Raw genomic sequence first — 25890 nt, 5'->3', positions numbered from 1 at the left:
TATGATTCATCTTTGTACCCAATAAGGGAGACCAGTAGGCTGAGTAAATTCTGAGCTGAACACCCCAGAGCTCCCCAGCAAAGTATCAAATGTAAAGGAGACATGCTATGGATCATGGTTTATCTAGTACAGTTGGCTGCAGCCTAGAGCACTAGCTTGTGACCTGAAGGGAGCATTAAAGAAGCTACAACAGTGTTATTTAGGGGGTTTGTCTACATGGGGATGCTCAGAAAAATTAATCTGAATTAATTAAAGGTGTGAAGTTTAAGTGGAATTAAACGACATTAAACCCCTGTGTGAACATGCTTGTTCAGAATTAAAGTGGCCTTAATTCAGTTTATTAATTCACTTTGGAAGTTAATTAAATGAAAATGAATTAATTTATGAATAAGAGCTTCTACAAAGGGGTTTAATGCACTAATCGATTTAAAATTTACATCTTTAGTTAATTTGGATTAATTTTCCCGAGTGTCCCTGTGTAGACAGGCCCTAAGTGAATTTGTTGTTGTTGTTGGAAAATGTCAGTTCATCAAAACAGAAACTTCACAGGAAAGGGTCAGTTTTGACAATTTTTTTGCCTTGGAAAAAAAGTCTGAAAAGTTTGGAGATTGTTAACATTTGGTTTTGACATTTCCAAGATGGAAAGTATTAGTTTTCTGGGTTTAATGTAGAAATTTTAAGCTAATTATAGTAAAAGTAGTAACCAAAATGTTTCTAAATGATTGAAGTGTTTCCATTGACACAAACTTTGTTGATATCTCAGAAAGTTTCCTGGGACGGGAAGACAGTCCTCCACCCAGCTGTCTCAATAGGACCCTGGCTCCCAGTCCTATGCTCAAACCACAGCACTTGCCTTACAACAGTGTGTGTGTGTGTGTGTGAGAAGTTCATATATTTCTGAGTTGGGACTGGGTAACATGGAGAACAACTGGGAGGTTTCCATAGGGGCTGGCGTAACAGGAAGTAGCTATGTCACATGCCTGTCCTGTCAACTTTAATTACTGTAGTAGTGAAAAGAATTAGGTTCCAACTGGTCTTGTTCCTGATTTCCATACCAAGCCTGTCTGTGTTGCCTCTGCAGAGAGAGTGGACATGGGGCCCAGATGGGCAAGGAGCTATCCTGCTAGTGAACTGTGATAGGGACGACCCAAAGTCCTCGGATATGGACAACATGGATTTCTGTGTTCGATCGTATGCAGGTACTGGCTGGGAATGGATCACTGCTTTTGGAACGGGCATTAATCAAATGATGCAGAATGTCTGAAATGCCGGCCAGGTCAGGCCAGAATGCAAGATGTTAGCTGAGTCCTAAGAAGAAACTACACCTGTATAAAAGGGAGTAGTGAGGGTATGAACACTGGACACTAGCCCAAGGAGTGTTCATGGGCTCCACTCATCAGAGCTAGGCCTGGATTTTCATGGTCCACATCCATGAACTGCTACCAGTAGAGCTATAAAACATAAACCCTGGAAAATGCCCAGGTAGCCCACTCTTACCGCTGCTTATCAGGATGTCTTGCTTATTCTGAACACAGCTCCAGGTACATCCAAGGTATCTCAATGATATCATAAGAATTGCAAAAATGTTTGCAAAGTGGCTATGTTAGAAGTGTAACCCTCTAACCGAGCCATGCGACTCACAGGCTACTGGTCGTGCAGTGAGACAGCTCCAGCTTAGGCCAATTTTCAACCCATAGCTGGTCTACCTTCTCGGGCAGGCTAGATGTTGGCTGCCTCTTATGGAATAGCATGTTCAAGATGTCCGGGGGGGGGGGTGCGTTATTTTACATTGTGATGCTACTAAGCTTAAGGCACAAGTCTCTTGAAAATAACCCCGTTGAATGGAATAGTCAAGGGGGCATATCTCTTCTTCTCTCTCTTGGGTACCCAACCACTTCTAGTTTTGATTTTTGGAGGGTCACCTCTGTGTCTCCAATGCTAAACAAGAGACACCTGGCTTGACAGTAGAGCGTACAGCCTTCCCTAACCCACACCTGAAAAAAAGGAACACAGCAGAAACTGATGGGGTGGGCAAAGCACAGGGGTCCCGTGTTCCAATGCTCTAACCTCATAGCTTCAGAATGAGCTGCAACTTCCTCCTTTAGCACCAGCCCAGAAGAAGTGATTTCTCCATCCCTTCTTTATACAGTTGGTGTATACATACAAGGATCCTATCGGACCTAGCATTACCTGAGGGGTAGAGTTTCTATAGGGGGATCACCTACACTATGGACCAGCGAGTGTACATTGGCCTAGATCCAGTGACATCGGTGGGGCTAGGCTGATAGGCAGTAGTTGAACGTTAGGTTCCAGAGACGTGATGGTCCAAATCTGAAAGCAGCTGCTTTAATAAGCCCCACTCTTTTCTCTTTTGGTCTCCTCTTACCCTCAGACCTTCGGGACATGTCATGTATGATCTTGAGAACTCAAGGCCCCGATGCAATCTTTGACGACCACAAGTTGGTTCTTCACATTTCCGTGTCAGACGCAGACAAAGTGGGAGTTTTCCATGCTCGGGGTGAGTATCTGGCCTTCTGGCTGCTGCGGGCTTGGAATCACAGCTCCGGGCCGAGACACGCGGAGTGTCTAGAATTCTCTCTGCCTGTGTGCCGCCGCGTTACCCTGCAGTCTTGCATGACCTGATAACCTACTCTGGAGAGCGGTAGCACTTCAACAGCCTGCTGCAAGAAAGCGGAAGAGGGTTTTAGTAAAAATTGGCTGGAATATTGAATCCATCCAAGGATCTGCTCCTGCTCCCTGTGAAGCCTGTGGGAGCTTTGCTACTGTCTTCAAGGCGAGCAGGATCGAGTTCTAAATCTGCCCTCAGGAAGGTCGCCCTCTGCGTCCACGTCCATTTACCTCTACACTTTCGCCCCAGTCTCTCAAACACTTCCACACACGGCATGCTGCTTGCCTGGCTCCCCAGCTCAGGGAAGACCAACGACAGGCCCCAAAGCTGGCCCGGCCCTTCCTGCAGGGCACAGTTTTATTTGTCGGGCACAAACCCCGCAGCATATCAAAACAAAGCTATTCCTCCAGCCAAAGCAGGCTTCAGTGGCTTTTCCCTGTGTCTCCCCTCCTACTCCAGAGCCTGCCAGCATCCTTCCAGCAGTGCTCAGGCTTGGACAGGGCAAGGAATCTCCGGCCCGCTTCCCAGCTGGGTCTGCTCACCCCCCTCCCTGTTCGGAAAAGGATTCCATCCTCAAACAGGGCTGAGGGTCGGGGGGTCCCAGGGCCCCAGCCTTTAAAGAGGAAGACCACTCTATTACACTCAGGCTCAGCTGTAAGCGAGTGAATACTTCCAGTGACTCAAGTGGGACCATTCACGTACTCCCTTGTGCCTGGATGTTTGCACAGTTGGAGTTTTCTATTGTATTGTTTGAGAAACAGTGGCCTAGCCCTGGAGTGGGGGAACTCACAGGCAATCTTTGCACTCCAGAATGCTCCTGAGCAGCGCTGGAGGCTCATGGCCAGAGTGCAGTGCTGTAATTATACTGTATCACAATGCCGATACAGGAGGGGGCAGAGTTAAGGGTGTCTGGTCAACCTTAACGGTTGCACTTCTCTGCTTTTTTTTGTTGAGTACACCTCCGTGCCATCTTAACATCCTTTTAGTGCAACATCCTAGTGTTACCAAGTATCACTGCTGCCCATTATGGGTGTCCGCAGTGCTGCCAGCCAGCCTTTGTCCTGACACCACCCCTACTAGTGTGCCAGATGCCCCACAGCTGAGCCAAGTGCCGCAGGTGATTCAGCTGCCAACTGGGGGCCTCCAATGGATGCTCTGCCAACTGCCCCAACACCACCCTCCTTCCAGGGCCACTCAGAGCCCCACCCTTCCCAACATGCAAGTGCCCTCCTGCCAGTGTCTTCCCCAGCTGGAAAAAGAGACCCACTTCCACCAGATCCATCACATGCCCCTGTTGACCTGTTCCCATGATCCGCTACGTTCCCCCGGTGACCTGCTCCCACTAAATCCAGCACACTGCCCGCTGCTGACCTGCTCCCAGTAGATCCACCCCATGCCCTCTGCTGACCTGCTGCAGCCTAGCTGATTCGCCACAGGGGGTGTTTGTTTTATAGAACGGTTTCTTAACTTGGGGAAGATCTGAATTATAAGTGATTAGTGCACTGGGGTTAGGGCAGTAAAAGTGAAGATTAGGGCCGCCCAGAGGATTCAGGGGGCCTGGGGCAAAGCGGGGGAGCTGCGGCGCTTGTACTCACCCAGTGGCGGTCCGGGTCTTTGGCAGCATTTCGGCGGCGGGGGGCCCTTCAGTCGCTCCATGTCTTCAGTAGCACTGAAGGGTCCCGCCGCCGAAGACCCGGACCGCCGCTGGACCAGGGCTTGCTGGGCCCCTGGGGGGGCCTGGGGCAAATTGCCCCGCTTGCCCCCCCTTCTGGGCGGCCCTGGTGAAGATATGATATCAGCTACTGATGCAGTGAAAAGGAGAGTATTACCCTAGTAAGTTACTGAGACCAGACAGCCCAGCGAGACATGACCAGCTCCAGAACTGGGGCAGCAGGTAAATGCCGTGTGTGTGCTTAGCTCTCCTAGAGGATGTTAAAACCTCGTCGCTGAGGAAGGACAGAGGTGCTGTGTTGTAGGGAAGGGGCAGTGCGCCTGGAGACCAACTGCTCCTGCTTCTCTTCCAGTCTGGGAAGTGAAAATCCAGAGAGTCCCATGGGGCTTGGTGAGGAGCTAACATCAGAGGCACAGGCAGGGCTGGATTAACCTTTTGTGGGCCCCCATGGGGGCAGTGGAGCATGGTGCGGGGAGGTCAGCCAGAGGCAATGGGGCATGGCAGGGGCGGCCCTGCTCCTCCCAAGGCGAAGGCACTACTTACCAACTGGCAGTCAACAGATGCACAGTGGCCTGGCCGGCCCTGTGCTGCCAGCCTGTCCCTTCCCCTCAGGGGTGGGCCTATGCCACACCACGCAGCCCCCCCACCCCCTCTGCCCAACACCCCCTGACTCTCTATGGCCAGAGGCCCTCAGACCCACTATGCCCAACCCGCCCACAAATGCACAGCACCCTGCACATCACCACCCCTGCCCAGTGCCTCCCCTGCCCACAGCCCCACCACAACTGCCTAGCACCCCCTCCACAGAACCCCCACTCCCTAGTGCCCCAACACACACAGATCTTCCCCGCCCCCTCACAGCCAAGCACCCCTCCATACTCTCCACAGACCCACTCTCCCACCCCGGCCTCATAGCCACACTCACCAGCCCTGCTGGGAGGTGACTGTGTCTGCCAGGCTGAGCTGGCAGCGTGGCCAGGGCTGGTCCCAGGGCCGGGAATTGCTCTGGTCTCTCGGGAGTGACGTGATCCGCCAGGCCAGGACCTGCTCCAGCCAGGCTCACTCAAGCACTCTTGCCTGGAGAGGCCCAGCTAAGCTCCCCCACATTGTCTCCCTCCCTCACCAGGCTGAGACTAGCCAGGCTTCTGCACCAGTCCCAGGTGGCTCAGTTCCGGGGAGACAGGTGGGGCCGCACAGGTGGTGGGAAGCAGAGACTGCCTGGAGCCAGAGGTACACTGGAGTCCAGCCAGGGGGCTGAGAGGAACAGGGGGTGGGGCAGGGGGTGGAGAGGAGCTCCTGGGCAGCTGCTAGGCAGGGCCAAAGGAGCAAGTAGTGGATGTGGGGAGCCACTGGGGTCTCGGGGTGCAGTGCAAGCGAAGCAGGCTGGGGCACCTTTTCAGCATGGGCCTGGCTCCATGGAGCCACTGGAGCCATTGTAAACCCGGCACTGCGCACAGGGAAAATTCAGTCTTAGTGATCTCATGTACATGGATGAGTGGGGCGGCTGGCTGGCAGGATCAGAGTGGAAGCAATTCCTTTGATGGTTTTCAAAGGCAGAGAGAGAATTTCACCCCTTTCTAAGTGGCACCGGGCTCCAGGCAAAGAACGACGCAGCTTTTGGGAGAGTTTGAGGTAACTGACCTGACCACCCTGCCTCAGACTTAAAACCTCTGCAAGGACAGGGTGAGGGTTTGAGAGAAGGAGATTTGTTCGGTGCTTGAGGCTGATGGGGGTGGAGATTAGTGCCTTACGCCTAGGATTGGCAGAATCTGATTTTTTTTATAATTTTGACCAATAATATTTTCACAGTTGCTGGGAATTGTGGCGGTGGGGGGTTGTCAAACAATAACTTAGTGACAGCAGATGCTGAAACTCAGAGTTAAAGCTTTATAAACCATTCAACCCCAAATCTGTCAACATCACAAGTCACCATATAGAAAGTACCGTAAATACCCTTAAATCAACACATCTGACCTGTTTTTACTATCTGTTCCGTAGTCCATTTGTAACCAACCTCATTCAAAAGCCTGAATCACTGGCGTTTGACCCAAAAAAGGTCTTACGCAGCATTTTCCTCACTTTTCACTGACAATTGAAATTTACAGATAGGCAAATATTTCGTAGTCAGTTTGCATGTGTACGCTGAAATCGACACTTCCCCATACAAATCAAACCTTTCCAAGCCTGCTTATGGAACCGAATGTAGGTCAAACTAATTCCAAACCAGAGCTGACTGTGTAAAGCCCCTTTAGGACCCAATTTACCCTGCCGTGGGGTTGCCAAGTGTTGGTCACCCCCTCTTGTGGTGTCTGATGCAGGGTGCTTTAGCCCGCTGGCTAAGGAAGGCTCGAGTCCCACCCCTCCAGGGGTACTGAAGTCCCCAAAGTAAGAGAAAAGCAAGAATTCAAAATAGGGTTGGCCGAGGAGGCTTTGGCACCCGACCTTTCTGTTAAGAGCCTGTGTTCAAACCGGTTTCCCTGGGTCCGGTCTTCCTGTCCGCAAGCTGTCCCAGACTCTAACCAGGCTTCCCTCACCACGGAAGAGGGGAGGTAGAGCTCCGTCTCCTTGGTCAGCCCCAAACTGAGCTGGGCCATCTCCTTTTAACTCCCCTGTCCATGTGTGATGCCTGCTGCCAGTGTCACTGGACAAGGGCCGAATGGGTCCACAGGCCCTCATTCACCCCTTCCCGGTCAGTGCCCCCCATCACGACTCCTAGAACTGCATTTGGGCTCTGAAAAAGACTGCCTGGTTCTCAGACCTGCCGAGCCACCTGATGATTTCCATGAAAGCTGCTAGGGGCTCGGCACTTTTGAAAATCAGAGCAGGCCTGGAGGAGTCCAAATGTAGCTTTAGGGACGTAGACTCCTTTTTCTGAAAGTCTTTGCCATACACTGCGATTAGCTGGGCCCAGCGTCTCTGCAGCTGGGAGCATCCGTTATTTGGGTGTACCTAATATGGGCATATCTAAGTGATGTCTCTTAAATATTGTCAGTAAGCACTGGAGTGCGACCGCACCCTGGGCTGTGGAAATGGATAAAATGATCAAAACTGGGGCTGCCCTTGGCGTCTGCTGTAATAATGGAGTGGGGGGAGATAGCAGGTTGGCAAATAAATGGTGAATAAACCCCTCCAATCCGTCCTGCTGCTGTTCGTAGGGTCAGACTATTCACTGTAAACATTCGATGACTCCTGGGTGGTTTTGAAATGCTTCACCCACCCTGAAAGTCTCATGAATTCAGAGCTGAAATGCATGGCCCACTGTTTGTCATGAGCTCCTTATCCAGTCCAGGAGCAGTTTCAATAACGTGACCCAAACAGCACTCTATGTTCAGTTCTCAAACCCAGCACCTGAAAACCACTCATCCAACCACATACCCTGGGCAGCTGGTGGGGCTGGTTCACGCCTGAAATCCCAAGGCTACCGTTGACTGGACGCTCTCTGTCTAGCTCTAAAAGATTATGAAGCTGTTTTCGGGGCTTTGGGTAATATCACCTCTAAGCACCGGCCTTTCCTCTTGTAAATTCCAGCCCAAACTAGAGGCTGATGCACAGCCAGCAAGGCTGCTTCCAGGCCAGTAAAGCACCTCTCATGTGATTGAAGTTATCAGACTTCAAGTCTAATCCCTCTGGCCTTTTCTAGCATGAAAATTGGCCTCAGTTGCTAGCACTGGTGTCTTTGCACCAGCGTAGGCAGCAATTTACACCAGTGGATAACTCCTGTGAGGAATTGGGTCCACTGGTGCAAATCATGGCTTCGCCTGTCTCCATGAGGGGTTTGCAGAGGTGCAGCTACACTGCTGGGGCTAATTCTCCATGTAGACAAGGCCCTACACGAGGTTTAGTCCAGTCGTCCAACAATGCACTTCCTGTCACGTCTGGAAGCTTGATCTCCAGGAGCTGAGAACAGCCGCGCTACCTCTGCTCGCTCCCTTGTGCTCAGTGTGGTTCCCCCGACATGTCAGTATCCTCTACATTCGTAGGCGATGACATTCTCCACCAGTACGAGCACGTGCTGGGGTCCGATGAGCTCTCCTACATAGTGGACCGTCCCAGCGGACAAGAAGAGGACACCTTCTACGTGGAGGGATTGGCCTTCCCGGACGCTGACTTCACAGGGCTGGTTTCCTTCCACGTCACGCTACTGGATGTCCCAGTTGAGGTATAATAAGCCGCTGCGCTCACTTAGCCTGCGCCTGTCTGGGCTGGAGAGAACAAAAGCGCTGCCGAGCGGCTTCTCTAGTGCGGGTTCTGCCGGTCTACCACACCCCTCAGTGGCGCAGCAGCAGCAAGGGCTGAGCCTCGGCCTGCTGGATCTTAAAATCTGAATCTCTACAAAGGTTCAGCCATGGCTGCGGGAGGCTGTCAACTACTGCACGTGGCATGACCATCACTGGAGGAGGCCAGAGCACCGCACAGCGTGGGTGTAGGAGATCCAGCCATGGGGACTGAAGGGCTCGTGTCCCCATCCCCTGAGCTGGGCCTTTCAGTCATGGAACGGTTCAGCTTTGCAGTCCTGCAGCTGGTGCAGCCTTTGCAGAATTGATGTCTCTGGTGGGTCACCCAAAGGAAAAGCTGCTTCTAGACAGGCTTGTTGGAGGGCTTGGGGAGAGGGGATGGAAACTGGACAGCATCGGAATAACACATCCCACAGCCTCTAAAACCAGCCACGGTCTCCAAAGCCCAATGGGGTAAATTAGTGATATGCTCTCCCAGTTGATAGCTTGGTCCATACCTGCTGCTATGGAGATCTCTGTGCCAACCTCCTTGGTACTAATGAAACACACTGGCAAAGAGAGTGTGCTGTGTCCACAACTAGTAGCTGGTTCACTTGGGGATAACTACCAACAACTGCCGCCAGCTAACGAAGTTACTTCTTTAGCTGAAGTGACAGCAGGCTTTAGCAGCAAAGGTCGTTGGTTTGACCCATGCTGGGGCTCATAACACTGGTAGGAGAAGGTGAAAATGTCCTGGATGAGGGGCTACCCCAGCTGAGGCCAGGATTTTGATGCTAAACTCTTAACAGGAGGAAACTGCTTTTGAATAGCAACTAAATTGGTTTCCTGCCTTTTGAGCCAGGCCTGAGCCTCCCATTCCTTCTGGGCAGAGGCGCTGAATGTCCATGTGAGAGGCTTGAATTACAGTGGGTAAAGGGGCAAAATGCACGGGAGTAGCAAAGGGACGGATAAAAGGTGTCACTGCCCTCCAGACCCTGTGGGGAGGACCGGATGTAGCAGAGAGATGGCAGAGATCAGATGCAAGCAGGGATCTTCCCCCACCCTCCCCGCTCCAGAGAGATCTTCGAAGTCGGACTAAGATTCATCAATCACCTCTTGTTTCTTTCCCCCTCCCTAGAATCTTCCCGAGACCCCGATTTTCACAGACACGGTGGTTTTCCACATGGCTCCCTGGATAATGAACCCCAACACTCAGAGGCCTCTGGAGGTCTTTGTCTGCAGGTGAGGGCAGGATGGGTCAGTTGCTATGGGGAAATGGGCCGAGCTGTCATTTTCTACCCAGGTGCTTGATCCTGCAAGGTGCTGAACCCTCTGCCCCTGGTCCAGCGCAGCCCTTCAGCACACGCGTAACATCAAACATGCGCGTAGCCCCGTTGACTTCGATGGGCTTTGGATCAAGCCCCAAGGACCTAACTGGGATTTAAAAGCAAGCCAAGTTGGAAGAGGCCACTCCAAAGACCTCTGCTTGGGACCCAGCCTGTATAAGGATGGGCCTCTTTGGGCACGTGAAGTCAGATGCTGGAGACCTTACAGCTGTCCCTGGTCCCGTCATGCCTTGAATAGCTTGGTTAAAGCCTGGACCATTTCCGTCAACGCCCTTGTGCCATGGGAGGGCAAGAACGCCTGGGCCAAAACCCCCAAGTGGTGGCAGTGAAACTGATGAGTGAAAAATTCCCTCTTGATACCCAGGAAAGGGGCTCGGCTACTCTCAGGCACCAAGCCGATTAGCGCTTCGTTAACGTACTAAATCCCCTGTTGGATAAATAACGGTCGCCCAATCCATTCCCCACTGTTTGATTTGGACCTGCTGGGATCTCACCAGTGACGGGCTTTTTTTGGGGTGGTGGGAGAGTGTCCGTCTATCCCCCAGTTTAGGCCTCACTCTCCTCCCCTCTTTCATTCCCAGCATGAGTGACAACGCCGACTTCGTGGAAGCCGTGAGTGAACTTGCCAGGAAAGCCCGCTGCAAGCTGACCGTCTGCCCAGAGGTGGAGAACCGGAACGACCGCTGGATGCAGGTCAGACCGCCGGGAGTGAGAAAGCCAAATGTGCGGGCCCTGCGTCTTTGCTGCCTTGTGGAGTCATTGACGGCTGCCAGGTGGTGTTTCGTGCCCTTGTCAGTCACTCAGTGCAGAGCAGGTCATAAAGCTCGGTCACATCCTGCTGCATCACAAGCGTCCCTGGATGAAACCAGCGAGGTTCAAAGCTGGAGCAGTGGAGCGAACACTCCAAGAACACACTGGGACGAAGCGAAGAACATGCCTGGTCTCTAAGCTGCTGCGAAAGGGTCTGTTCAGCAGTGGTACAACAGCAATCCCATGTAGGCTTGATCCAAAGCCCATCCAAATCGACAGCAATCAATTCTGCATGTTCTGGTTCGAGCCTGGCTTAGTTGGCCATTTATTTGCCATTCTCTTTGTCCCCTCTAACAGGACGAGATGGAGTTCGGCTACGTGCAGGCTCCCCATAAAACGTTTCCCGTGGTCTTCGACTCACCCAGGGATGGAAAGCTGCTGGACTTCCCTTTTAAGAGCATCTTGGTATGTGACGCTGTCTAGCGGTGCCAGCCCTCCATTTAACACCAACTCGTTGGAAAGTTTGTGTTGAAAGGCTTTGGGGTTTTTGGACAGAAAATGCATTTTTCAGCAATTGAGACACTTTGAAAAATGCATCGATTTTGACCAGATTTCATTAAAAAAATGGAATGAAATGTTTTTCAGAATGGAACATTTGGATTTTTCATTTTGAAAGAACTTTCCAAGACTAAATTCATTGGGGTTTTTTTATTATAATTTTTGTTTAAAGTTAAAGGTCAAAAACAAGATGAAATGTTGGGGATTTTATCAAAATGTTTTGATCAACCCAAAACAAACTTTTTTGGGTCATTTTGTTTAGCAGAAAATGTTGAAGTATCTTATTTTTGGTGAAATAGAAAATCTGGTTCCCATCCAGCTCCGTGCCCCTGCGATGGAATTCAGACTCCTTGGAGGGCTGTAGGATTGACTCAGGTTCTGTTCTTCACAGCCAGATGTGCAGCCATGTTAACTTGTATTCAAAATACCAAGCGTAGGGCTCTGTAGGGTTTTCCATCCACAGACCTCAAGTTATTTGCAAAGGGTGAGGGGAGAATGCCGTCATTTTACATATTGGGAAACTGAGGCACCTTGAGGCAAAGTGGCTCAACCAAGGTCTTACAGGGAGTTGGTGGCAGAGCTGGGAATAGACTAATGTAGGTTTGACTTGCCATGCTGTGCCCAGTCCACTGGACCACTCTCTCCACTGGACCATGGTGCCTCTTCATTTGGCCACTCCAGACAGAGCTTTTAGCACCAACACCAGCCCCATGAGGCTGCAACTTTACCTGCTTCAATTGCAGCAGGGTGTAATGTATCTGGTGTCACATACCCATTTAAGGCCTGGGCCTCACCTTGTCTGAGTTACGCAATTCACTGCTCTCAATTTCATTGTCATCTTGTTCCCTGGAAGGGCCCTGATTTTGGCTACGTGACCCGAGAACCTTCTAATGAAAAGGTCTCCAGCCTTGACTCTTTTGGGAACCTGGAAGTCAGCCCTCCAGTGACCGTCAAAGGGAAGGAGTATCCCCTGGGGAGGATTCTCATTGGCAGCAGCTTCCCCAGGTGAGAGGCGTGAGCCTGGTTCGGAACACCTTGAGCTCAGCTAGGAGGAGACACAATAGGCATAGTTGTGGCAACAAGACAAAGTTACATGTGCTACAGCTTTCCAGGTGCACCAGTGGAATATCAGTGCCAGGGGAGCGGAGGATGAAGGGAAGCTTGGCAGTAGGGAAAGTGACAGCTCTGGATATAGATACACAGAGAAAGGGGTACAACCTACTCCCATCCCACACCAAGACGGATATTTAACAACTGAATTGCTCATTTGAGCGAATTCCTCCATGCCTACTGCTGCAGTCCTTCACTTAATTCATCACAGAACTGTCTTACACTGGTGGAGCACCTACTCATGAGGATTATAATTTATTATTTGCACTGTGGTAGGATGCAGGAGCCCCAGTCTTGTGCCAGGATCCGATTGTGCTGGGCGCTGTACAAACAGCGAACAAAAAGCTGGTCTCAGTGCCAAAAAGCTGACAGAAGAACCTCATGACATGCTGTGCACCACAGGGACATCCAATTATTTTAACCAGTGGGTCTGTCTTTTAACGGACATCCCTTATTTGATGCCTAATGTCCTGCAACTAGTATCCAGTCAAGCTACCCAGAAGCATCTGATGAGCTAATCAGTGTGTGGTCAAGCAACAGTTATGTCCAGGCTTCTGTAGTGATACAAGTCTCTGATCTGGCCACGTTCAGGTGGGGGATCACTTGCAAAGCTTGTTTTTTTCAATATTTGGCCTAGGGATTTTCTGTGTGTCCTTGCAACGTAGGTGCTGGGACTGCCATGGACATTCAGACTGGAAGTGAGGGATAAGGTTTTGTGTTTTTTTTAACAGTAAGAGTCATTAACCATTAGAACAATTTACCAAGGGTCCTGGTGGATTCCCCAGTGAGAGACACGCTTTCGACCATACGCAGGGGTAGGGGCCACACTTTCTGCTGAGGTGAGGAGGACGTGCTGGGAGAATCCAGGGCCCAATCGACTATACACAGAGCTTGAAGAAGAGACCAAAGACATAACTTCACCCGCCTTGTCGCTCTAATATCCGGAGACCAACACGGCTACAACAACACTGCATACAACCGTGGTAGAACCATAGACATGCGGGGCTGAAAGGCACCTCTGAGGTCATCTAGTCCACCTCCCTGCGCTAAGGCAAGATTAGGCACACCTAGAGATTAAGCCTCGTGCTGGGCGCTGCACAGACATAGCTAATGAAAAGACAGGCTGCAAGCCCTTGGCGGAAGCGGCCAAGTATAGCAGCATCAGCAGGATCCCTGGCCTGATGGAGGCGGATTCTAGACACACATTACACAAGTGCAGTTGAGACGATTTCGGGATAACTTGAGTTGTTGGCCTCAGCTTCCTGGCAATGTATTACGTAAACCACCAAGTAGTGTTTACACTTTGCATGGGACGGTCAGGTTAGCAGTGACACACCTACCACTGATCTAGAGATTATCGGCCTTTAGTGCTAGACGAAGGGAATCTGGGGTCACAGACACGCCATGACAAGGGGGCCCGCGTCCCATCTCCATTTCATGGTGTTGCTCCCTGCTTGGAGTGAGGGTGGCCTACCCTGCCCTCCCACAGAGGCAGGAGAAAGAGTAGCCCTCTCCTAACTCCCACCCCAGTACTTACCCCAGGAGCTGTTGGGTATGTGACTAGGCCAGAACTGCTGCACTCTTCTCCTCTTGCCACACCCAGGGTTGCTGGCTGGGCGGGGCCCCCAGATCAGCCGGTCATGGAGTTAGCTCCTCACTGAGGTGCACGGGGCTGTTCTTCTCAGAGCAGTCGTTTCAGGCTCTCGGCAAGCTCAGGCAGACGTCCCTGCCTGAGTTACACTCGCCTCATGTTTTCAAGCTTTTCTCTGCAGCCATGAGGGCTTTGAAACGTACTTTCATCTGACTTTCCGGAGGGGTGGGCGGGGCCTAGCCAAGAGCCTGTGACATTTATGCCTTAATTTGGCCCTGTCCACCTTGCGTCCCAATTCTGTTCTTAACTGAAGAATATGTCTGGCTCTTCTGTTTGCTTCCCTTTGGCCTCTAGGATTGGTGGCAGGAGGATGACAAAGGCCGTCCGGGACTTCCTCTATGCCCAGAAAGTGCAGGCTCCCGTGGAGCTCTACTCTGACTGGCTGAGTGTGGGTCACGTCGACGAATTCCTGAGCTTTGTCCCAGCTCCGGGCAGACAGGTACTGCGCACTGGGTGGGACGTCCGGGACCGGCCCTGGGCAGACGGGCGCCATGCGCTGGGCGGGACATCTGGGACCGGCTCTGGGCAGACGGACGCCGCGCGCTGGGCGGGATGTCCGGGACCGGCCACGGGCAGACGGGTGCTGCGCGCTGGGTGGGACGTCTGGGACCAGCTGTCCTTTCTTTTCCATGAGACCAAGTTTCCCTAGAATGTGTCTAGCACCAAACCAGGCATAACCCGGTCTGGGATGGTAACAACATCGACATGGTGCTGTAGTAGCTAGACCAGTGGCCTCATGATTCAGAATGTGTCCACGTGCACAATGCATGTGTGAAGGCAGGGGGCCAGCTGGACCCCAGCAAACAAGGACTTAGCATCTGCTTCACCCTCCCCTTGAACAAGCACTCAGAGGGAAGGGCTCTGAGAGGCTGATTGGGGGCAAGGGGTGGTGGTGATCACGCCTCTGAGAAGATCAGGCTGAAGTCAGTGGAGCTCTGTTGATTTAGCCCAGCTGAGGAGCTGGCTGTCTTAAGCCTTTGTGAACTACGCAGGCAAATACGCTTACCAGTAAGAAAACTGAGGCATAAACTGTACCTTACTCAAATGCCAAAGGATAAGTCAGTGTCCAGTTTGAAGCTCCTGAATTCCAGTTCCATCCTCAAGCCCCAAGACCACGCGTCTGCTCCAGCACTGCCATGTGCCTTCTAGACACCTGTACATTTTAGGGAGGTAAAAACATGTGGCACTCTGCTCTGCAAGATCCCTCTTTTCCAAGCTGAATTTACCTCGCTCCAGGGAGAGTGTAATGAGCGTGGGTACCACACCTGTTCATCCAGACTATTGCAACCGCTCCTTGTAGACTGAACCCAGTGGGCAGAGGGTCTGTAATGTGCAATATGAGTGAATGGCAAAGATCTGTCACTGAACTGGTTTGTCTCTCAACAGGGTTTCCGGCTGCTCTTAGCCAGCCCCAGTGCCTGTTACAAGCTGTTCAGAGAGAAGCAGGAAGAGGGCTATGGAGAAGCCAGGCTGTTTGAAGGTAGGATAGCTCAGCGTTTTTCTCTCTCCCGCACCACTTCACACTTTAGAACAAACCATCCGGAAGTTTCCATCCGTGGTGAACCTCAACAAGCTGTTCTATGGGCACAGGACATCTCAGCAAAGAGCCGCTCAAAAACTTCCTGTCAGAACTGTTTTAATGGAAACTCTTCAATTGCAGGAAATTTTGTTGAGGAAAAAGTTTATCCACACAAACTTTGATTTTTCATTCCCCCCATGTCCCCAGAAAAAAGTAAAATTTCTCTTTGGTTGTGCTGTGTGGTGCCTCATGTGCAAATCTTCTCCATAGACTAGGCTCCTGGAATAAATGACATCTCCCAGGCTATGGTTCCCATGATGCACTGCAGTCTCACCTCTTGAAGAGAGGAGGCAGTGCATCCTGGGACATGTAATCCTTCCAAGGTACCTAATCAATTGAGAAGAATGAGAGTTTGAGGCACCTGAATTACAACCACCATGAAGCATGACAGCAGCATATATTTTTTGTGAGTTTTAATTTTTTGGTATTCATAGAATATCAGAGTTGGAAGGGACTTCAGGAGATCATCTAGTCCAACTCCCTGCTCAAAGCAGGATCACTCCCCAGACAGATTTTTATCCCAGTTCTCTAAATGGCCCCCTGAAGGATTGAACTCACAACCCTGGGTTTAGCAGGCCAATGCTCAAACCACTGAGCTATCCCTCCCCCCTCTAAATTTTTCCCTGTCAAAAATTTTGACATAAATGACACTTTGTCACAACTTCCCCTGGGAAAAAGAAACCATTTTCCGACCAGCTGAAACAAGGCTCTTGGATTGATCTATAGATGCACGTGGGTTACATGTACATCCCTGCTTAGCGTGTGAATTTTCATTCATCTGTTAAATTTCTTTCTTCTTACAGAGTTAGAGACAGTCACCACCACAACAATAGATGAGATTCTGGCCAATGAAACCCTGAGGAGGGAGAACGACTACGTTCAGGTAGGGACAGAAGACAGCGATAACTCAGCGATACTGGATGCTGGACTCTGGTCACCCCATTGATCCTTCTGTCCATCTAGGTGCCGGTGTAAGAACCGATCACTGTTGCATGTGAGAACCTTACTGAAAATGCCTGGTTGGAAGCAGTTCGTGGCAGACTGGAGACGTGGCCTAGAGAGGCTGCTGTAAGGGGGCTGCTCCCAATACACACAGCCATGTTGAAAATGGGATTTTGCCACTACTAAGAAAATCTGACTTTTTTGAGCTTCTTGCACTCAGACTGTCCCGTTTTTACACACAATGGGCCGTGCTCTAGCTCAACGGGGATGAAGCACTGAGTGAAAAGGGGTTATTTATGAAGGGAAGAGGAGGTGGCTTTGTGGCCAAAGTAGCGGAAATGGCTGTGTCCAACAGTGAGCAGGTCAGGGCTACTGCACGGCAACCCTCGGGGCAGCTGAGAGAGACAGGGCCGCCCGGGGGGGACAGTGGGGCAATTTGCCCCGGACTCCGCAGGGGCCCCATGAGGCCTGGCCTGGCAGCAGTCCGGGTCTTCAATGGCATTTCGGCAGCAGGGGGCCCTTCAGAGCTGCCGAAGACGCGGAGTGACTGAAGGGCCCCCCACCGCTCAAATGCCGCTGAAGACCTGGAACGTTGCTGGTGAGTACAAGCGCCGCAGCTCCCCCGCTTTGTCCCAGGCCCCCTGAATCCTCTGGGCGGCCCTGGAGACAGAGCATGGGAAGCACTGAGCGTGTCCAGATTCACAGTGGAGCTGGAGAAGCAGTGAAGTAGCCAGGGAAGACTTTGCCTCGATTTATCTCAGATCTGATATGAGGCCCTAGCAAGGGGAGTTGGGTTCATGGCTGGGTTTCGGGTTTCACATGCCGTCACAACCGTCCCTCCAGGTGAGGTTCTGTCTCCATTTCGATTCCCAATTTACTTCCATCCCACGTCATCTCTTACTGAAGAGACAGCAAAAACGCTGCCTCTCCAATCTGCTCCTCCCAGAGCTACCTGTAGCAGGAACAGTTTTGTGACCTTGTCCTTCCACCCCAGAGCTGCATCGACTGGAACAGAGACATCCTGAAACAGGAGTTGGGCCTGAGCGAGAAAGACATCATCGACCTCCCACAGCTCTTCACGGTAATCAAGAAGGAAGCCAGTGCTTTCTTCCCAGACATGGTAAGAGTCGTGGGAATAAGGGCCTCTTCCGTTTTCTTGCATTTCTGGGGCTTAAAAAATAGGTTTTGGCTCAGATGAAATGTTTCATTTTAGACTATTTTTAAATAGTTCTGATTTAAAAACGCAAAACTAAAGGAAATCTTGCAACAAAAAGTCCCTTTTTAGTGAAAAAATCAAAACATTTAAAAAATGTAAAAACAAAACACTGAGTTTCTGCAGACTTTTTTGTTTTGTTTTGTTTTGTTTCTCCAATTTGGCCAAACCAACCGGAATTCACAAAAATCTCTGTTACCAAATCTGCATTTTTCACCAGAAAAACAGTTTCACCTGAAAATTTTCATCCAGTCCTACTGGATTCTTCTCCAGGGACTGGGTTTCACTGAAAACATTCAAACCTTGCTGAGTACAAGGCTAATCTTCATTACAAGTCCTCCTCCTCCTCGGACAGCCCCTTCAGAGTCCAGCCTTCTTCATAGCATTGTCAGCTCTTGTAATTTTATTGGGATCACTGTTGCTGACTCCCGATTCTGGGGCAGCTGTTTTTCCTTAAAGCACCAACCACTGGAGTCAAGTGACTGCATGAGAATCTCTGCTTTTTCGCTTCATAACCCTCATGGTTGTGAAGGAAAGCTGAACTTGTGAAGTCCTGTAATGGCTTGGAAGACAGAGACAAATCCAAAAAAAGTCAACGTTGCATGATTTTTCAGACAGTGTGATAGGATTTGGGGTTTTGTGTGTGGAGGGGATGCACATGCTGATTCATCTTAGGGTTGACAATGGTGCTTTAATTAATGATACCTAGAGCGTTTCATCAGGAGATCGCAAAGCACTTTGCAAAGGAGACCAGTATCATTACACCCACTTTACAGATGGGGAAAAGGAAGGCCTAGAGTGGGGAAGAGACTTGCCCAAGCAAGAGAGGGGTGGAGCTGGGAATAGAAGCCGTGTCTCCTGAGTCTCAGGATAGTTGCTTTTTCCACTACACAATGCTGCCTCCTTTAGGTGCCTGGCCGTCTTCTGGGCCCACTCCAAAGCTCAATTAAAGTCACTGGGAACCTTTCCATTGACTTCAGGTCAGGCCCCTTGTCAGGAGCGCATCAGGGTAGGGGCTGTGTTCAGACAGCGCTCAGCACCGTGGGGTCCTGATCTTAGCCCCTAGGCACCACCGTGATAATTGGTGATTCATAATTAAAAATAGCTGAAAATAAAAGTGGATCCTAAAATGGTACGTTAGAGTTTGCCGGGGAAGCACTGCCTCCTGTCTATGCAGAACAGCAAAATCGTTCTCTTCTGCCACGCTGGAGCGAGAAGTTCTGATCAAGCCAGCCTGCTAAAAATAGAAGCAGGATGGGGCAGCCACCCTGAGAACATGCCTTGGATTTCAGCGACGCTTCTATTTTTAGTGCACTAGCTCAGTCAGCGCTAGAGTGGATACGTCTCCGCAAGCTGGAAATCCCACCTCCCGCTCTAGCAGAGTCACACTGCAATAAGAGCTGAGGCAGGGCCGTGGCTGACCTGGGTCAGCGGACTTGGGCGTACATGGTTCAGGCTACCGGGCTATAAAATAGCAGTGTAGACATTTGGGCATGAACCCCTGCGAGGCGGGAGAGTCTCATAGCCCAGGCTCCTGCCCAAGCCCAAATATCTGCACGGCTAGTTTTAGCCTTGCAGCCCGAGTTGGCTAACTCAGGCTCTGAGACTCGGCGCTACAGGGTTTTTATTGCAGTGTAGGCATAGCCAAGGAGACCTCAGCAGAGACTAGCTAACCCGGGTTGCAGCATGGCCAGGGACACCCATGGGAGTCGCGTTCCATTAACTGTACAATATTTTCTATGAGAATGGAGACCCTCTCTTCTTGATGGCTAAACACAATCCAATTGGCTCAGGCAAGGCCATCTAACTCAAAACTCTTTTATCCATCAGTTAGGAACTGTAGAAATTACACTAAGAACAGGAGTACGTGTGGCACCTTAGAGACTAACAGGGTTGTGAGTTCAATCCTTGAGGGAGCCATTTGGGGAATTGGGGTAAAAATCTGGAGATTGGTCCTGCTTTGAGCAGGAGGTTGGACTAGATGACCTCCTGAGGTCCCTTCCAACCCTGATATTCTATGATTTATTTGAGCATAAGCTTTTGTGGGCTACAGCCCACTTCACCAGATGCATAGAACAGAACACTGATCACACGTTTCTTGCTTCTTCCCATTTCCAGCTGCTACACTGTATTTAAGAACGGCTCAGCTGCCTTGATTTCCCTATTGTCCTTGTCCAGGAGGGCAATTGCTCTTGGTGCCACGGGGATGGTGGGTGGTGGCATGGACCCTCTCTCCTGCCGTACACATTGACGCATGGGAAGGGAAGCGTTCTCCCAGTCACAAACAGGAGAGGGAGCTAGTGCCTCTGAGAATTTCAGCATTAAGCTGTGGCCCAACTTTGAGACCCTCAGCTCAGAAATATTCAGCAACCTCCAAGTTCTGGGTGGGACTCATCAGTGCACTGCCTGCCAGGGTCTGTATAACAAGGAGTCAATATCCTACACCTTGTTGTTAAAAAAAAAAAAAAAATCTCAGTAGCAGAGGGGCTTATGCCAATTTTTGGGGTGTCTGGATCTGCAGCCGAGTTTTGTGCCTTGAGTCTTCACTGTATCCCCCAACACTTGGCTGTGCAATCTCTTTCTTTCCTCACACTGGAGTTATGCAGAAGACACTAAAGTGAAATCCTTAAAGGAATGTGTCTGGCTGTTGTAACAATATATTCAGTGCTCCCATCCTATCCTTCCTCTTCTGGCTGCAGGTGAACATGATCGTCTTGGGGAAACACCTGGGCATCCCGAAGCCATTTGGGCCGATGGTCGACGGGCAGTGCTGCCTGGAAGAGAACGTTCGCTCCCTGCTGGAGCCGCTGGGCCTGACCTGCACCTTCATCAATGACTTTTTCACCTACCACACTCTACTAGGGGAGGTCCATTGCGGCACCAACGTCCGCAGGAAACCCTTCTCCTTCAAGTGGTGGAACATGATCCCCTGAGCAGAGGGGGTGATATAAAACTCACTGCTTTCTTCAAGAGGAGGGAACAAAAGCTGAATGTGACCTACAGTTTCCTGGGGTTCACTTCACCCACCACTGAATTTGTAACTTCAATAAAAACACTACTTTCTAAAGAAACCCCTTACTAACCTGCACAGGAAATCGCTAGCTACCCCATCCTCTTCCCAGCTGCACGAGTCGGACAGTTTGCTGGGACTGTAATCCCCACCCATTCCTTGCCTCTCATCAAATATAGGACCTTAAAGAGGTGTGTCTCACCTAATTTATTACAGCTACCTGGGTACCTATAAGTCCCCCAATCACTATGTATTTATCATAATCTGTGTGGTAGAGAAGTATTATCAGCCCCATTTTACAGATGGGGAAACTGAGGCACATAATGATTAAGTGATATGGCCAAGATCACATAGGAAGACTGTAGCAGAGCCAGGAACAGAACAGTCTAGTGTCCCAGTTCTGTGTCTTAACTACAGCTGACTGGAGGATGACAATTTCCTCACATGGCAACTTTCAAGATTTTTGAAGGGACGCAGGCAGTGGGGAGGGCATTGAGCTGGGATGCAGAAGACAAGTCCCTGTTCGGCCTCATTCAAAGCAGATTGTTTTCATCTCAGCTCACTCTGATTCAGGGTGTAAACCTGGGTCTCCCACATTCCAAGCCCGTGCCCTAACCACCAGGCTACAGGGTCTCTCTCCCTCCTCCCTGGTTCGACTTTGATGAAACTACATATTTTGTTGAAAAAAAGCCAACTCCAGCTTCAAACACGAGGCCCCACTTCTGCTACAGAAAGCAAAAGCTACAAGTTAGGGAGAGTAGTCAAATCTGAACCTGTCTGCTTGGGCTCACTCCTCTACCCATTCACTGGGGGAGCTGCAACTTTCTAGGCAAGGTTGTGGTTTTTTTTTTGGTTGGTTTGTCATTTAAGGCAGTGGTTCTCAACCAGGGATACGTGCATCCCTAGGGGTATGCAACGGTCTTCCAGGGGTACATCAACTCATCTAGCTATTTGCCTAATTTTACAACAGGCTGCATAAAAAGGACTAGCAAAGTGGGTACAAACTAAAAAAATCTCATACATAATGACTTGTTCATAGTGCTTTATACACTGAAATGTAAGTACAATATTTATAGTCCAGTTGATTTATTTTAGAATTAAAGGGTAAAAATGAGAAAGTCAGCAATTTTTTTTAGTAGTAGTGTGCTGTGACACTTGCATTTTTAGGTCTGATTTTGTAAGCAACTATCAGAGGGGTAGCCGTGTTAGTCTGGATCTGTAAAAGCAGCAAAGAGTCCTGTGGCACCTTATAGACTAACAGATGTATTGGAGCGTGAGCTTTCGTGGGTGAATACCCACTTTGTCGGATGCATGTAGTGAAAATTTCCAGGGGCAGGTATATATATGCAAGCAAGAAGCAGGCTAGAGATAAAGAGGTTAGTTAAATCAGGGAGGATGAGGCCCTCTAAGCAACTAGTTAAGTGTAGTGAAACTTGGGGTACACAAGACAAAGAAGTTCTTTGAGTACTTAAACATAGGGGCCTCCTCACAACCACACCTTACTGCCTTACAAGACGGCAAGCGGCCTGCAGGGCTGTAGCTTTTTTCCGTTTGGAGAGTGAAAAGTAACTTTTCATCACTTCCACTCCAACCCTTCAACTTTCAGACCAGGCACGGTAATATTTCTCCTGAAGCACATCAATGGCCAGACGTCCTGAGTTGGGAGAAAACACCTGACTGGATAATAAAGTTCTGACCAACTGGAAGTTGACCAGCGTGCTGTGTTATGTAGTCTTGAGACCTCACAGATGCACGGGGCATATAGGTTTTACATACACAGGGAACTCTTCTTGTGGCAGGGTAATAGCTGCTGAGTCAGAGTCTGGGCGTAGTGTATTCTGTAGTCATACCCTTAAGCTCCTTGTAAAATCTCTTTGCAAGGACAAAACAAAGTGTGTGTTCTTACCCTGCAGTGGCTAACACCGATCACTTAATTAGCTGTTACCATTCAAGAAAGAAATCTTAGTCACGGTGGACATTTCTCTGAAAACGTCAGTGCAATGCACAGCAGCAGTCAAAACGCTGACAGAATGATAGGGTTAACTATTAGGAAAGGTATGCAATGATGTGTGTCACGGAGTGTGCGGGAGCACAAGGCCCTACACCCCCGGCTTCCTGCGATTTACCATGACTCTCAGCCAGACAGTAAAGCAGAAGGTTTATTTGGACGACAGGAACACAGTCCGAGACAGGTCTTGCAGGCACAGACAGCAGGACCCCCTTTAGTTAGGTCCATCTGGGGGCCCCAGGGAGACCACAGCCCCGTTGGGAAGCCCAAGCCCCGTCGGGTGTCCCTTTCTTTTTCCAGCCAGCTTCCAAAACTGAAAAAAAACCCTCCAGCCCCTCCTTCTCTGGGCTTTGTCTTTTCCCCCAGCCAGGAGGTCACCTGATCTCTCTGTCTCCAACACCTTCAGTTGGCATCTTTGCAGAGAAGGGGCCTAGGCCATCAGTTGCTAGGAGACAGAGTGTCAGGCATTTAGGTGCACTGCCCCCTTGCTCTGCAGCACCATACCCCCTCATCCCACCACCTGGATACTTAAGAACTGCATGAGGGAACCTGAGGCACCAACACCGTCTTCAGAGAAAATATTAAGAACATTCCCAGTTCGTCACAATATGCAAATAAGAAAAATATAAGGCCATTAGGAAAGGTCCAGCAATGAGGATTAGGCAAGTGGTCAAGGATGCAACCCTTGCTTGGGATGCCCCTTAGCTTCCGACTGCCAGAAGATGGGAGAGGAAGATGGGTGGATCTCTCCAAAATTGCCCCGTTTGTTCTATACACTGCCCCGAAGGTCTGGTACTAGCCCTTGCCAGAGACATGGTCCGTTGGTCTGACACAACATGACTGTCTTTGTGATACTTGAAGACAAAGCAGCTTGTAGCTTTCACCTATGGTGCAGGCCGAGGGAAAGACTACGAGGAAGCCTAGGATACGATCTTTTTTTTTCTTTAAAAGATCTCAGTGGAGGAGATGAATAAAGGGCAGAATTAAACGTGCAGCATTTTTCTCACTCAGCTGTTTGTGAGCCAGCATGCGTCTGAATGAACTATTTAATTTAAGAGCTAGCCAACGCCGTCGCAGTCCGAATGGCAGTGCAATATCCACTTTGGATAAACTCTTCCAAAGGCTGCTGCTTCTATACACCGCTGCAGATCTAAACAGTAAGGCATTAGGCCCATGGCTTCTCTGTCGGTTTTCACAGATTTAGCTCCTTTGATTTCCAGTAGGGTCAATCCTGACTCTCAACCATGAGAGAAGAGAATTGGGCCTATTGCATTCCTGGCTTACCAGCTTCATTTGGCTTGGAAGAGAACCGATCCGATCCACGAGCAGACTGTGCTAGGATGTGCTTGGTGAAATGCTACTGCCCTCTACTGGCTGACCCAGCATGGACTTTTGTCCTTTGGTTAAAGCAGAAGATGCAAATTGGGGATTATGTCTGGATTCCTTATTCCTCCTGGTCGTTAGGGGCAGCAGAACAGTCCAGCCCTAGAAAGGCAGAATGCCCAGAATATTGGCGACATCCCACTTCAGCCAGGAACTAGCAAGCCTACCCTCCCTCTCTGCGTCAATCTGGAAATCTGCTCCCACTTCCATCGCCTGCCCTCCTCCACCCGCCTCCTACAACAGCCTGATGGGCTGCTCTCCAGCCCTGTCTGCCACTGGACCAAAGTGGCATTACTGGGGGCGTGATTGCATCCCCCTGCCGCACACCGCTGATACAGCTGCTGCCAGGTATCAGAGGAGCATTTTCATTGCCGCTCACCTTCTCCCTTCACTGAGGGACCCGACCACCTGGCTGCAGCCTGGGGCCAATGCTACGGACCCGCCCGCCATTTGCTTTAATCCGTTCCACTGCTCCTCAGCTGATTTTACCCACTTGCCTTGGCTCGCCCCTCTACCTACATTGAGGCTGCTGGTCACCACCACCTTCCCACTGTGCATCCCTCACACCTGTCCTCACTACCTCCCTCCGCCAACCCAGCCTCTCCAGCTCTCACCTCCCATGCCTCAGAGCCACAACCCAAAGTCCCCCACCCCCACATACACATGCTCCAACACGTGCACACCCAGTTTATGTAGCCACATGTTCTTGTACCCTTCATCCTCCCTCAGTCTTGATTGTTGCTACTGCCCATCTCTAAAAGCAGCTCTTTGGGCTGGAACCATGCCGGACTGCTTCCCAGAACGCCTAGCACACTTCCCATGCTGTAGGAACACATTCATAGGAGCTGCCAGGCTGGGTCAGACCCGGGATCCATAGAGTCCATCGTTCCGTCTGGCACACTGGCTGGTAGGGTTGCCAGGCGGCCAGTTTTCAACCAGAACGCCTGGTTGAAAAGGGACCCTGGCGGCTCTGGTCAGCACCGCAGCGGGGCTAAGGCAGGCTCCTTGCCTGCACTGGCTCTGCGTGGCTCCCAGTAGCAGCTGGCATGTCCCTGTGGCCCCTAGGCGCAGGTGCGATAGGAGCACCATGGCCAATAGGAGCTGCAGAGGCAATGCCTGTGGACATGGGTAGCACACACTGTGCAGAGCGGCCTGGCCGCCTCTGCGCTGAGGAGGCAAAGGTACCGGCCGGCGCTGGGAGCCTGCCTTAGCCCTGCTGTGCTGCCAAGCACCTGAGGTAAGTGCCACCTGACTGGAGCCTGAACCCCCACCTACACCCCAACCTGCAACCAGAACCCCCTCCTACACCCTAACTCCCTCCTAGAGCCTGCACCCTAACCCCCATCCCAGCCCTGAGCCCCATCCTGGGGCCCGCACTCCACAGTTCCTCCCACACCCCAAGCCCTCATCCCCAGCCCCACCCCAGAGCTTGCACCCCCAGCCAGAGCCCATACCCCCTCCCATACCCCAACCTCCCCACCCCAGCCCTGAGCCTACTCCCAGAACCTCACTTCTGGCCCCACCACAGAGCCTGCACCCCAACCCCCTGCCCCAGCCCAGTGAAAGTGAGGGTGGGGGAGAGCAAGAGACGGGGGTGGGGGTGTTTCAGATGGCGTGAGTGGAGGGTAGGGCCTCAGGGGCGGGGCAGGGGCAGGACAAGGGCGTTTGGTTTTGTGATTAGAAAGCTGGCAACCCTACTGGTCAGTATTAAATGGTTCACAGGAAGAGCATGACACCCTGCAGTGGGCAACTAAAACAGAACCTATGCAAGGGGGAAATTCCTTCCTGGCCCCTGGTAGTTAGGGGCTGGAGCATAGGGGTTTAT

General features: G+C 50.9%; 1 protein-coding gene across 2 annotated transcripts in view; it reads left to right on the top strand.

Annotated features, from left to right (window-relative positions):
- The window catches only part of LOC127038621 (protein-arginine deiminase type-3-like), a 39754-nt gene extending 17633 nt beyond the window's left edge, over positions 1-22121 (top strand). For both annotated transcript variants that reach the window (XM_050931326.1, XM_050931325.1), the window contains exons 5-16: positions 1082-1199; positions 2393-2518; positions 8282-8460; positions 9654-9757; positions 10443-10554; positions 10969-11076; positions 12023-12174; positions 14225-14369; positions 15317-15410; positions 16313-16392; positions 17446-17571; positions 20364-22121. In XM_050931326.1, coding sequence (XP_050787283.1) covers positions 1082-1199; positions 2393-2518; positions 8282-8460; positions 9654-9757; positions 10443-10554; positions 10969-11076; positions 12023-12174; positions 14225-14369; positions 15317-15410; positions 16313-16392; positions 17446-17571; positions 20364-20597 — 1578 coding nt within the window. In that variant the 3' untranslated portion in view covers positions 20598-22121. The remainder of the gene's footprint in view (positions 1-1081; positions 1200-2392; positions 2519-8281; positions 8461-9653; positions 9758-10442; positions 10555-10968; positions 11077-12022; positions 12175-14224; positions 14370-15316; positions 15411-16312; positions 16393-17445; positions 17572-20363) is intronic.
- The last annotated feature ends 3769 nt before the right edge of the window (positions 22122-25890 follow it).

This window comes from Gopherus flavomarginatus, chromosome 21 (assembly GCF_025201925.1).
Source record: "Gopherus flavomarginatus isolate rGopFla2 chromosome 21, rGopFla2.mat.asm, whole genome shotgun sequence".
In the NCBI taxonomy this organism is placed as follows: Eukaryota; Metazoa; Chordata; order Testudines; family Testudinidae; genus Gopherus; species Gopherus flavomarginatus.
This window is presented reverse-complemented; position numbering and strand designations above follow the sequence as displayed.